At 42.2% G+C, this 14,646-nt stretch overlaps 1 protein-coding gene across 1 annotated transcript; it reads left to right on the top strand.

Annotated features, from left to right (window-relative positions):
- The first annotated feature begins 2,222 nt into the window (after positions 1 to 2,222).
- Positions 2,223 to 14,543, top strand: LOC8038241. Its single transcript, XM_029988953.2, has 4 exons — positions 2,223 to 2,393; positions 6,116 to 6,275; positions 12,149 to 12,306; positions 14,445 to 14,543. Exons 1-4 carry the CDS (start codon positions 2,223 to 2,225, stop codon positions 14,541 to 14,543), a joined length of 588 nt encoding a protein of 195 aa, XP_029844813.2.
- Positions 14,544 to 14,646: the final 103 nt, after the last annotated feature.

Consider the following 14,646-nt stretch of genomic DNA (forward strand, 5'->3'; position numbering starts at 1 on the left):
AGACAGCAACCAGTCTACTTTTGCGGTGCTCCTGTGCATTCCTATGGGAAAACGCACGTGAATTTTGTCTATTCGCCGTAAAATAACACGAATAACTTTTGTTATTTCGGTTGTACCGGATAGTATGTACCTTTATTGATATTGTGAAAGTGTAATTGATTGAGTTACAACATTTTTCTTTACCACTGAACGACGTTAAACTTCTCTCTATTTCAGGCTCAAACCTCTGTTCAACAGCCGGTGTGTAAAAACAAGCGACGATTCTAAGCAAAATAACAATCGAAAGGAATGTAGAGTGCGTTTAAGGTTCAATAGCATTCCGGTGGCGCTTATATATTGCTAATATGTCCGTTCTGTCACTATATGAAGACTCCGTCGTGCATCTTTACAGTCTGCTAAAAAAATAAAGTATGTGGGCTACGAGAGGTGTGTCTTTTTAGTATTTTCCTATGTCGGGCAGTTTTAATCGGGCACCTGTTCTCTGGCTTCTCCCCATTCGCAAAGATCTGGAGCCTGCGGGTGATGATTTGAACCCAGAACATGCATCTTTGCACATATTCACGAGCAGAAAGAAGAAAGCAGTACTTATTTATTACAAATCTGACCATAGTACGTGACTTTCAATTTATTTGATCGTCTGCATGCACAAAGAGTTACTTATCCAGTGTTACTGTGTAGTTCTTGCCGTCTCTCTTGGTTTTCCACATGTCCTTCGTTCGTTTGGCAAGTATGTCCCTCATGTTGAAAAGTGCCGACGCCGTGTTCGCGCTAACAGTGTCCGACAGTGCACATAAATACACGTACGAAGCGGTTTTAGCATCGTTTTTCGTGCCACGAATTTCGAATGAAAACGCTGTAACTGACCAATTATTTCGACTGCGTGACTGAGAAAAGTTCCAAGCTACCTAGTACGTATGAATTATTCGTGATATTTGCTCTTATAATCGAGCGCAGACAGAAAATGCACTCGCTTTTTCCCATAGCAATGCATTACCGAAAGTCAATTTCGGACTGGTTGCTGTCTGCTTCAATTTGCAGCAGCACACTAGCGCCAGTTGAACCTCTAGCGTACATTATAATAACTCTATGGTCTGCTTAGCTGCTTTATGAGCAGTAGCTGGTGGAATACGAGCAAGAGCAGCATGAGACACATTCAACGCTAAAGTGTCCGTTTGATGTCGAACTCACGACGATTATGTCACCATGATGCAAACCCTAGATGGTAGCCAAAAGCATCTTTTTACATCAAACACGGACTGAAGACGCCAACGGTAATCCTAATAGGTTAATTGAGACATCTACAAAATTACCCGTGTACGATTGTTCAATAAATAAATGAATATCCCAATTAACACTCCTACAACTGCACTTCTTTCCACAGGCTAACTGTCAAAAAAAAAAAAAAATTTCCTGACAAAAAAAAAAAAAATTTTTTTAGATTATTTGCTCCAAAACTCGTTGCTCCCTGCTACAAGAGCTGCTCCAAATCACCACCTTGTCAGTTCCACCATTGCAAAATTGATTTTCTCAAAAACCCCATTTTTATTTGCCTCGTTTTTTATTAGTAGCAAGGTGGTTTATTATTAGGGGTTTATTAAAAACTATAAATATAATCTACTATTTTGCTTATATGATTGCAATTAAAGCTTGAAACTATGTGCATTGTGAAATGTCAAGCTTTTTTGTGAAGTAAAATTTTACTCTGCATTGCGCACACTTTCTCTTATTTAAAAGGATGCGTGTTAATTAAAATATTGATATTAGGTAATTAAGTATACCACGCCACAATGTTGGCCAGAATAGCACCTATGCCAGGACGCAGTTATAACACAACTGACAAGATTTAAGCTTTAATTGCGGTTGTACAAACAAAATACTATATTTTCCGTTTATATTTGCTGATAACCGACAATCACCTTGCTGCCAATAAAACTACTATGCAAATAAAAAACTGGGTTTTTTGAGAAAATCGGCCACTAATTTGCTAGATTTTCGAAACATTTGTTTATTCAATTCTATGTAACATATGTAACACAGAAAACAGACACAGAAAAACACAAATCCAGAAAAAAAAAAAAAATCTGGAGAAAAATAAACTCTTTTTATTACCAAAGTACTGTGGAGTTTTGACATTTTACGTGGAGATGACGGACATTTGAATGTTTAGTGGAGGAAGCATTTTGTCCTATTCTCTAATGATTGCAGTTGGCCTCACCCTAAATATGCCACTCAACAACTTCCTGCTCGTTCGGGACTTTCTGGTCCCCCGACTGGACCAAAAGATCTACGGAAGCAGTCTCCAATGGGTCAACCGAAATACTGGTACATTTAAAATCTGCTGGGTTCACCAGGGAAGCAAGGCATGGAGCACAGAAATGGGACGCATGTTCAAGGTGAGCAGGGCTCGCAGCTAAAAGGTTGTCTGCTTCTGTTGCCCACACAGTGTCCAGGTCTTGAGGCCCTAAATACTGTGTGGAATGGGCAGAAGTTTACTGCATCCTCATTCCGCTTCCTGATGTCTCACGGAGTGGTGTATCTAGGCCATCCGGCACCCAGAGCCTTTTGTAGCACCTAGAGCCCCCCCCCCCCCCCCCCCCCCCCCCCTTCCCTCCTCTCCTTCCCCTTTTGCTCGTTAGCAGGGCTTAAAGTCTGGGGGTCTCAGGGGGTCTCAGACTCCCCACTGATTTTAACGGATGGTCTCAGACCCTCCTCCGCATCCCAGCATTAGTGAAATCAAAATGATATCTTGAAATGAAATAGCTTGTTTTGAGGGATGTGACATTTGGGAATTAGCGATTTGGGGGTCGCAATTTGGGGGTCGACTATGCCACTAGTCCCAAGTTGTCCTGAAAATTTGTATCCTCTTGCCATATGTCCCTTGACCAAGTCGTTCCTCAATTTTTGGGTGAAATTGCCACGAGTTTGATAGCTTCTTTTTGTGTTCGTATTTTTGTTACCAACATACTTTTTCCCAACATGCCAAGAATGTGTGGAATACCTTGGAGAGTAGCCACATTTCAGATTTGGCTTCCATATATGGATGCTTTCATCTTAAATTGTGCAAGAAAAAAAAATATTGGTCCTCAAAAATTCTGGAAAGAGTATATTTTGGTGGAAAATGTGTGACTAGAACAAAACTCCAAATTAAAACTATCTGTGGACATTTTTTTTTTTTTTGTCCTGAGTTTTGGATTTCGAAAGGGCAGAAGGTAGGTCGTGTGATTTTTGCAGTTTTCACTAGTGACACATTTTGGAGTCTCGCAATGTTTAGGTTATCTCCTTCACAGCAATGATCGCTTTTTTTGCTGCTCTAATACTTTGTATAGGAAGAAGGGTTAAAGTTCGCTACAACTTGTAGTGTCGTTTGTGTGTTGCCGAGGGAGACGACCAGGTAACGAACCAAAACTTGAAACTTCATTTTGCGTAGTAAGCCTCGCGCGTCTGATCTCCGACGCGCCGCCATGCATTCTCCTCTTCCGTCACCCCCTCGCCTTTGGGGCTCTTCTCACGCATGCCGGACAGGGGGATGTGGCGCCATCTGGTTCTTGGACACCACACAACTGTTTCTTTTTATCTTATTCTATTAAATAAAAATTCTTGAATCTTGCACTTCTGAGAATATTAATTATGCCAAGTTTGAATCGAGCTACCTCTCGATGTATAATTATTTAAAACATAAGCATATAATATGAAAGCTTGCATCTAAGCCTATTTAAAAGTTATAATGGTGTTAATTTAAGTATAGTTTATATAAAAGAAAACACTTTAATCAGAAGAAAAACTACAAGTACAAAATTCAATGTCTTTTTAAGAAAATAAGTATTTTTTAATTATTTTTCTAATTTTTTTTTCTATGAAAAGCTTTCTATGTGTGGGCTTTGTACTATTACAGGTCCACCTTCTTTGGTCTTTATTGTGGGTTCATCACTTATTTAAAAAAAAGCTGTGCTCAAAAGAAACAAAGTGCGTGTTTATTTTTGATTAAATACGGTAGTCAAGGTTGTTAACGTGCAGCTGTCGAAGAACAGCAAACTTTTGACTTCATTCTGGTTTCAACACCGCTAAAGAGAAGCATCACTTCTAAAGCACAAATGTAGGTATTTATATTTGTGGGTAATCGATTGTTTTTGTGTTATATTTCTGACGAGCGGTCTATAATGTATGTCCATAAAACTAGAGGGACACATTTTTTAATTGGTAGACTTGTTGGCGGATATGCTGGCTTTTCTTCTGGCATTTTACAGAAATTATATTTACAGGCTCAATAAACTACCGGGTGCAAAAAGTGGGAGGTTAGAGAGGTTTCCTCCTAACTGAAGTGTTGAGCTATGATGCTTTTTTTTTTTTACATGTGTACCAATTGTAAAAATGTAGATGGCACCTACTTTGACCAGAGCCTTATTTCTACAAAGAAGGTTCCATGTTCTTTTTGAACCCTGTCTATTCTTATTACAAAAAAGAAAATAAGTAATATGCTCCAGTATCAAAGAGGAACCCTGAATCATTATCTAGGATGAACTGATTTAGTGATTCAATCACTCTTTTTATTGTCAAGTGATATGCTAACAGATTTTGGCATCTGCTGTAAATGCTTCAGTGGCTGCTACAAACCAATAGTTTGCCTGTTACTGGGCCTGCTACAAGAGGTTATATGCCGCTTCCATCACTGTATATCTTACTACCATATTTGCTTGCAAAACGAACACTTTTCTTTTTCCTGAAAAATTTCTGCAAATTTGGGTAATGTTTGTTGCACGGGGTAGTTTTTCGAGTTACTGTGGCGCGTCTCTACTGACGGAGATGTGTTACAGTGACTATGCTCTACAAATTGCAAACCTTTGTTGGACGTTTTCGGTGTTTTCTTTGCTGAAGGGAAAACACTCTGTGAGGCCGTGGTCGGCATAATTGCAAGGTTTATTCATGGTCCCAGAATTATAGGACTTCTGGAGCATACCCAAAAAACCTTGAAATCACCCAGACTGAGGTTAAATTGTAAATTTCCTGCATTTTTTCCCCAAGAGACTTGTATGAATGATTACGGGGACTGCACCCATTCCTTGAAATAACAAAAAAAAATGTGTTTAATTAAAAGCATTTAAGGCAATGGGAGAGAATGTGTGGGTGCACAAATGATTCAATGGAGTGAGCAGAGTTCGACAATTGCAAAGCCAAAATTGGGAGCACATTCATTATGCATGGAGACAAAGGGCTCATTCACACACTTGCAACCGAGTACAACAATATTTTTTTTAGGCCTCTTGCGAAGGTGTAGGATCACATGCGCTGCTGCGGTGCAGGTCTTACCTAAGCCATTGCAAGAGGCTTAAAAACTCGGTCTCGTCTCAGCCGGTCCTACTAGGTTGCAAGTGTGTGAACAGGCCTAAAAATGAATCATTGTGACGACCATTGTAGTTGGTGTGTTCATTATGCAAGGAAATATGATATGGCTTACAACCGTATAAATACAACCGTATGAAGCTGAGCTATCTTACTAAAGGCTGAAAGCAAAGTCATCTCGCTGGTGGCTTGGCTTGCCTCTTAGGGCTTGTGTCTCCTTACACTGATCTCAATGGTCTTATTCTAGGATGGTGATAATACTTGATTCTTGGTTGGTTTGTGGATCATGTATCCTTGATGAGCATGGTTGCCAGTATTTTTGTGAAGATACACTGGTAAATTAGTTAAGTTTAAATGTTCAAAAGTTTAAATGTTTGAAAGTCATAGAATTTCTCCAATGTAGTAAGTTGAGTTGAAAATTTTTCAAACCTTCTGAATATCTTGGTCCAATTTTGAAATCTATGGGTAAAGTTAACTGCATTTCTATAGTCAGGTACAAGTTAAGAAAGTACCAGGAGCTCCACCCACATCTCATTACCAACAGCCACTGTCGTTCTGTGACGCGCGAATAGTCCGCCACTGAGGCACAGGTCGTGTTGACGTCGCATTACTCGCCATGGCTACTGTCTTTCCTGGTCTGTCCAAGGAGCGATTTGATGCGCTTGGCTGGTATGCGGTAGTGTTTATTTGGGGGATTCTTGATTCCTACCCGATCACAGTATGTGGGCCCCAAGGACAAACCACTTGGAACTAACGACCACTCCGTTCTGTGTTTCAGGACTGGGCCTTGATGAAGAACAAGTGGGATGAGGGCGATCCAGACCGCATGGTCAAGGCGAAGCAAAGAATCCGAGCCGCATTCAGCAGGCATCGGTTCGTGCAGAGGCTTCCTATGAAATCCCTGGCCTTCAGGCTGTACCGGATCAGGGGTTTTAAAAGTGAGTGACCTCATTTATTGTTTAGAGCTGAATGGATAGACTCTCCTTATCATTGCTCTCATTCTGTTTCTTGCCACTCTGTTTGCATGTCTGTGTTAGAGGCTGTATCTATGATTACATAAATAAATATTACTGTTAATTCAAGACTGCCACAGGACTGGAGCCTTAACTGTTCTGTCCAGTAACTAAGTTTCAGCTACCAAATATATCCAAAAGGCACCACTCCCTTGTTTCATTTCTGGGATATCTGGCTGCCGGGACACATGTGTGAAAGTAAAGTTGGCTGCAGTTTTGTTGTATGGAGGTTTTAACGGTGGTGGTCTGGACTGAAGTGGCATTTGGTGTCTCCACTTTAAATGGTCAATTGAGCCAGTGCAGTACAGCTGCTTACCTGGGGTACTTAGACTGCATTATGTAGTAGTGATACGCGACTGCTTGCGGTTGCAACGCTCATCAAGTTCGAGACAGGCGTGATCACTTCTACAGTGCAAGCTTTCACTATGCTCTGAGCTCGTATGCACTAGCACATTCTGTTAACTTCATCCCAGGAGACACTGAAGACACTGTTTTTAAAGTAGCGAATAAAGGAATGACAAAGAATTAGTGTTGCATAGATTTCGCTTTCACTATGGATAGTGAAAGCTAAATCTGTTGATAGTATTATCAATAGCCGACTATTGTAAAACTATCGGGTATCGATAGTTTCACGATACTCGACTACAATAGTTTTATGATACAGTCGCCGATTGTTTTTTCGGACTTGTTCAATATTTCGGACCTAAAGGAGTAACGACTTACCCCATTAAAATAGTGCATATTCACAACTAGTGTTTCGGACAGCTTGAAGTCCGAAAGTTTGATTATTCGGACAAAATCGTCGTGAGCGATCAGTGGGTAACACCACCGAGAAGCGGCTATTTTGAATTCTATGTTGGCTGCAAATGGATTGACTTGGTTTGGCAGCGCTACTTGAGTACTCCAGAGTCCTACCGCGAGGCGACGATATGCTAGCCTTTTTTTTCCATTTAGCTGCACGCCATCAGCATAATCATTATTATCATCTTTTGCCTCCACCCCACTTTCGCGTCGCCATTTTGCGCTCGTGGAATTGCGCCTGTCATCTCGTTCAGACAACGCTGGCTTGGACGTCATGGCTCCATGTCTGTTCTTCTGCTGCCGCGATGTGTTGTTAAGAAGCGCAGAAAGTCCTGGACCATAACGCTAAAAAAAAAAGCAGCGATTTTCAAGCTAACAGAAAGTTGCGGAACACAAACAGAGGCGCAACCTAAAACAAAGGCACGCAGGCGTAACCTCAAGCGAGGCACTACTTACGGCTGTTTTAAGCCCACTTGGAAGTAATAAAGGCAAGTTTTTCAATCTGCTGATTTTTCGGACTGCTCTATTATTCGGGCATTGTTTCGGTCCCTGCGAAGTCCGAATAATCGGTCGGCCACTTTAGTCGACTATCGATGGTAGATGGTATACTATCGGTAGTCGACAATCCATAGTATACTCACAATAGTACTATTCATAGTTTTATAAGAGTTGACTATCGATAGTTTCACAATCGTCAACTATCGATAGTATATATAGTCCGTGATCATGAAACTATCGACTTCCACATAATTATTGAGGAACATCCTAAAAACCAAGTGGAAAACAATCAGAAAATAGTAGACTCCTCCTTAGGATGTATTGAAAGTAAACCATCGAAAAACTGTTAATTGTATACTATTGAAAAACTACAGACTGTATAATATAGAAAAACTATCGATTGTATACTATTGAAAAAAATATTGATGGTATACTATTGAAACTGGATAAAAGATATTGGTAGTAAAATCTCAATATTTTTCTTGATAGGTAGTCGAAGTTTTTTTTTTTTGCCTTTTAGATTATTGCTTTAAAGGGGCCCTGCAGTCATACTTAAGTGTCTGTCTGTCTTGCGGTTTCCGCGTCTCTTGCGGTTCGAGCAAGGCAGCGGGCATGGAGAGAGTAACTAAATATCAGTGCATCATACTTTAACCAGTCGACGCGGAAACCTCCTCCACCGACGGGGGAGACCCGCGGTCCCGAAAGCGCGCGATATGTGACGTCTTTGGTCCTGGGCTTACTACTGGTCAGAGCCGCGAAAAGCTCTTTTTAGTCGAAATACAAAGTATAAGTGGCGCGAACCGTTTCAATTATTTATAAAAGTAGTTTTTGTTTAGTATTTTAGATCAGAAAAGAAACAAATGCAGTTTATAAAGTATGGAAACAAGAAATGACCCGTCGACATGCCCGCCATCAAGCGGTAGAAAAGGCGGCGCATACTAGAAAGGAGTAGTGGAATCAGGCGCCGACACTGAAAGGTCCCGGATGTACGCAGCGGCGCTGCGGTCGTTTACGGACTGGAGGATCCGACCAACTCCGAGCATTCCGAAGGCCTTCGGCGAGCAGCTTTGTCTTGCGGTTTGGCCGTTCCGCGGTATGGCAGCGTGAAGTGGCCCCCCATTCTGAACTAATCTTTACCCCGTGTTTGCTGTCGTTCGTGGCCAATGAAGTGTCATGCCGAATTAGTGTCTAATCGTGCAGCAAATGCAATGAGAGCCGCTCTGGCTACCCGCTGTATACAGCCTATCCAGAACATGCTTTAGTGGCACCCTCTCGCGCCGTTGACATGGAGTGCGGCAGCTGTGAACGCTCGCTGAGTTCACTACCCCTCCTCTAGTTCACGGCCACTCAAGCAACCAAGGACGTCATGAAGGAGGTTATTTTTTGCTTGTTTTTGTAATTTTAATTTGCCTATAACTTTTAAAATAAAGCGAAATTCAAGAAAAGAAAAGTTTCATTAAGTTACTACGTTCGGTGCGCTTGGGTGCAGTGCAAATTAAAGACCAGTAAAAAAGTGCTTGCAGGGCCCCTTTAAAAGCTGGTTCAAATGCTTGCGTTTGAGTGCGTTTGACTGCGTTGCGTCGAGAACCGAAAGCGGGTCACCGGCCCATCTGTGCTTCGTATGAAGCGTGGAATCCAATTCAAGGAATTATCTTGGCACGCAATATAAGCAGCAGGGATGTCCTGGTTTCTCGTAGCCGCAACTCTGTCAAACGCAACTGCCTGAACCAGGCTTTAAAGTTTGCATTCCTTTTATAGGCACAGTTCTGCTTTTAGAGTTCGCACTTTGCTTTCTAGGCAGAGTTCAATCAGGAAAATAAAAATTCCTTTCTCGCCCCTGATAAGTAAACTATGCATCACATAAATTGGAAGCTCTGCTTGAATATGATGCTAGTGATGGTGATTGAATGCGAAAGTATGTGTACATGACTTTACCCAAATGAAAAGATAAGTGTGGCTTTTTTTTTTCTCCTACCAAACAGGTTGCGAGAGAGGAAGGGAACAATATTGCTTTTCAAGTTCAGAAGCTCTTTTCACTGAAATAATGTGTCAACAATATTGTTACTTGGATTACAGGGCATTTTCTTTTTTATCTTCTATTTTTGATCCAGTTAACATTATGGTCCCAAACTTATTGTATTTGAAGAATGAAAAAAATTAAAGCATCAGTGAGTACCTAACCATGTTGGCTTGGTATAAGCTTTTTTTTATGTGTTAATGTTAAAGTTGCAGCGTCCATATAAAAATCTGTTACATTTATTGACTCAAAAATATTTAGACATCATGTGATGTCTCCTGTATTTTGAAATTGTATTTTATAACAGCGGATTAATAATTTACCAGTTACCATCATTAAAATCTGCTGAGATAGAACCAAACAAAAAGTGACAACATTTCATGGCAAACAAGACTAACTGCCTTTGTCAACAGCTAAATCCCGATTTTTGGGAATTCACTATAAATAATCATCATCACATTACCAGAAAAAAAAAAAAAAATATGATGCCCAGCAGGGTGCTTTTTTTTTCAACCGTCAGTAGTCAAGACTATGAAAGGTATTATGCAGCAATTGAATAATAATAAGAAACACAACCATGAGACGAACATTTGAAGGACTCTGATGCTAAATGTCTTCAGAGACTGTTTTCCTTAACTCCAAGACAAACAACAAAACAAAAACTTATACATTTTAGTGTTACAAATGCGGGCATACTGAAGTTCGAAGCCTGCTATCTTAACCCCAGCGATATACAAAATATGTGCACAGGAAAAGTAGAAAAACATCATTTCTGTTTTATCTCTAATGTCATTGTATGCGAATGCAACTTCATGTTTGGTTTCCTTTCGATTTCATTTTTTCCCCCCAGAAAACCGCATTGTCTCCCCGTACATGTCCGCAATCATTTCCTTTTTTGGGCTTTGCTTTCATTTTCGTAACACTCGATAGTGTTTTTGAAGTTAACTTTCAATAGTATCAATAGTCAACCAAAAGCCAACTATCGATAGTACCGTATTTACACGATTGTAAGTCGACTCGAAAGAAAAATCTTTCGATGCGCATTTTACTGCGAACACGCGATCGATGCCTTCTGGCGTGCTTTGGCTGCGCATCGCGCGAGGTGCATGAGATGCCCAGGCGTTATCGAAACTAGGAAGTTTACGCTGCAGGCAGGACAACTGAAGCTTCTCACTGTCGTTCTCACTCCGTCCGCGACTTAGACTACGACTCGTCCGCACTGGTGATGTCAGTCCCGTCGTAATCACTGCCACATTCTCGAAGCACGTCGTCGGAGTCGTCCAACGAAATCTCGCACTTTGTAAATGGCAGGATCAACCGCATCTTCCGCGCTTGGTCGGCGATCGCGTTGGACGTCACGGGTAGGGACCGATTGCACACTTTTGCGCCGTACGTTGCAAGCCTGACCTCTAACTCCAGGAGGCATCCCCACCTATCTAGACTTTGGCCTGAAAGCTGTTTTTCGGCACATTTTAAGGTCCCTTGCCATTGCAGACTCCACTGGAGCATCACCCGCTCCGACGGGTCGAACTTGCGTCCACCAGCGCACTTGTTGGTTGATTCTGAGTGAAGAATGGCCATAAACTAGCACCGAAAACCTGAACTGCCCGGATCACGCGTGTCAATACAAAATAAAAGTAGTTAGCGCCCCAGCATGATCTCGACACTTGATCAAACGATGTGCGACTGTGATTGCGCGAAAAACTGCGAAGTCGCGAGCTTATTTATTGTGGTCGCGAGTAGCTCCGGAGTGGCTCTTACAAGAAGTGCCGCCACCCGTCAGGAGTCAGGCGCGCCGTGCGCTGTTCACCGCCGTGTATTCGGGTTAATTTGTGAATCGCTATCAATAATACTCGTTCGCGCAAAGAATAGTGCAATGCTAGAGGTACAGCCGGCTGAACTCGTAACAAGCCGAGGTGTTTATAATATCGCGATTGTTTCGTTTTTGCCCACGGTGGAATGCTTTGGTTCGATTATAAGTCGACCCCCCGCTTCAGATTTTCAAAAATTAAGAAAAGGGTCGACCTACATTTGTGTACATACGGTACTAGCGATAGTTTTTGACATTATCGATGGTTTTGAAAAACTATCGATAGTCAATTTTTCAATAGTTTAGCATCAGTACAAAAAATGCATTAAAGGTTTTTGATGCAAACTTCTTCCACCTTCTGGGCTGTGGTTGTGGGGATGGTCCCTGGGACAGCAGACAGTTGAGCAGACTACCACCCTCCTCTTCTGTCTAAGCACCCCTCCTTGCCAGTTCCTGTGGTTTCAATGTAAACACCCCACTGGTTCCTTCTGGGGGGTGGTCTGGGACTCCCAACTGGAAGTCTTTGTTTATGGCTTCAGAACACATTCACAAAGCATACGGGACTGGACGCACTGCTTTAGCTTTGTGTAATGTTAACAATTCAGCCAGCAGTCCTTGATCAGAAAGGACATACCTCCGATTCTGATCATGATTTCTCTTTCCTTACATCAGGTTTCGTGACCTGCCAGAAAAAACCAGAAGGAAAGGCAGAACCAAAGCTCAGGTCAGCCACACCCACTGGTCTGTTCACCGGTCCAGTTTCATGGCCTATGAGCGAGTTCGTCGAAGAGTTTGTCTGGTTCTTCGATGAATTCGAAATCTTTTCCAATGTAAGTGGCAGCCCCTGCCAAGGGGGACATAAACCATTTGTGTGCTTGAACTACCCGAACCCACTCAAAACGAGCTAGCAAAGCAGGTGGCTCTGCGCTTTCCCACTTACTTCATGCTGTTATCGGTAGTTTCTTCTCCTTGGCATAGATCAGATAGAGTTGGGAGGGGAGAGGTAGAGCCTGTGGACATGCTTTTAAAAGAGAGCAGAGTAGTACAATCTGGGGCAACCTCTCTCCCTTTGTGTATTCAAGAACAGCCTACTTTCATAGCCTTGAAACCTCAATATTACAACATCTTGGACACCCGAGACTAGATGTTGAAAGTTCACCAGGTCGCCTGCATCTTTGTTATTACCATCAATATTGCTCTGTGCTACAAGTAATCTGTATCACTGTGTACACAAACTCAAACCCATTGTTTCCTTGTTTCCCAAGTTCCACAGGAAAGAGCTGTTTTGCTGTGAACATTGGGAGTGCTTTCTAAATTTTAAAAGTAAATGCATTTTTCATTTCAGAATATCACTTCTAATTATTTTTCAGGCTGTTTATGCAATCACTTCGCTTGACTAACATGTTTGCTCTTAGGCAATCCCAACTAGAGTCTCTAAATAAAGCTACGCTTTCACAATACCGAAACTCTCAAACTACGCGTCTGAAGCGCGTCAGGCGCTGCCATCTTGGGTCCGCGCGCAGAGGGAGGAGTGACTGTAGCTGAGCCAAGCCGAGCTGTAGCCGTCGCCTGTGCCAGCTGCGGCGGCCGCAGCTCTGGCAGCGAATCAAAGTCGTGTTGTTCGTATCTCGACGTAACACGGAAAATGCGCGTGCTGAGCACGCACATTTTCCGCAGCAGCAGGCAGAGAGGATAGCTGGACCCAAGATGGTAGCGTTGGAAAAACGCGATGATGATGATAGCGACTCACGTGACTGCTGCTGTCCAGTGATGCCGCAGCGAACCAGAATATTGTTGAATAGAGCGACTGTATTGTCGGCAAAATGCCAAAGAAAAGGAATGCGGTACTCTGTAAGTGCAGCTTATTCAATGACTCTAATCCCAACTACATGCTGGGCTGGCTGTGCGAGCGTTTTGCAGGCTGGCTTTCCCTCACTACTGCCCTGTGGCAAGGCTGGCACGACTGCTAACTCACACAGATTCTTCTACCTTTGCTTTGATTTTATGTTGCTCCTAGAATTCTAGGATCGGTCATTTGAGTGTGCATCTCCGTTTGTTTCCCACTTATCCCCCGTACATGCCTTTCTGAGAATCAAAGTGAGATGTGAACTCATTCCCCTCTGTCCCTCTTGACAATAAATAATTGCGTAGTGTAGCTTGTGGGAGGTTAAACGCAAGGCAAGAAATGCACCAGTGTAGAGAAGATTAATCCAGTTCTCTGCCACCAGCCTTCATTTCAGTTTCTTCAATCTAAAACGGCTAGACACTCGGTGATTTAAATGTTCTTTTAAATATAAAACAAAGTGTGTGTGTGTGTGTGTGTGCGTTTTTTTGAGGGGATCCAGGTTGTGGCTGGCAAGAAGTGTGTTTTTATATTTCTGTACTAAGTTCATGAGTGAGACTAATTAGTTTTGTTTTAAACCGTACGACTTTTACCCATAAATGTTTACCGTAATACATGTGCAAGGTATGAAGCTCTTGGGTAGCAAGATCCCAATCTGCATTCCTGCCAGTATTTTCACCTGTGCATGGCATTCAACTGCATGAACTGGATGTGCTACTAGCTTATATTCTACCTCACTAGTTGTGCTCAGTGCAGTCAAAGCCACGGGTGGGAGAGTGAGGAAAGCCATTTTCGTATGAATATTGAGTGACTGGCTAATCCCTGAAGGGGTGCAAAGCAATGAGTTGGGGGAGTCCCAAAAAGAGGGGAATTCCTCCTTCCCCTCCTCTCCAACTATTTGGGTTACGGACAGCCCTGTACCTTCGGCAGCGCCGTGCTTAACTGGTGAGATAGAGTATAGTATGCAGTATGATGTTGGTGAGTGCAAAGTCTATGTTATTTATTGTTCTCACATGTTTTCGTAGGGTCTCATAGGCCTGGGGGTTTCCTCCGCTCAAATTCAGCATTGATTGGAAGATTAGTTCTTGTAATTGTGCTCAAAACCAAATTCCTTTTTTTTCCCAGGACATGTCGTTGCCTCGACCGTGGTGGTGGGAAGTGAGTAAAGATTATTGCGTTTTCATAAATTTCAGTGTTGCACAGCAATATTATTGGTACATATAAATAACTTTGTTAAGTGCCAGCACAAGCAGAAGCAAAATTTATTGCATGCTTTGAGCAGATCTGGATTGTTCTTGCTGTAGCATATAGCAGGGGTGATGTGTAA

This window comes from Ixodes scapularis, unplaced genomic scaffold (assembly GCF_016920785.2).
Source record: "Ixodes scapularis isolate PalLabHiFi unplaced genomic scaffold, ASM1692078v2 PGA_scaffold9__187_contigs__length_104089568, whole genome shotgun sequence".
Classification (NCBI taxonomy): Eukaryota; Metazoa; Arthropoda; class Arachnida; order Ixodida; family Ixodidae; genus Ixodes; species Ixodes scapularis.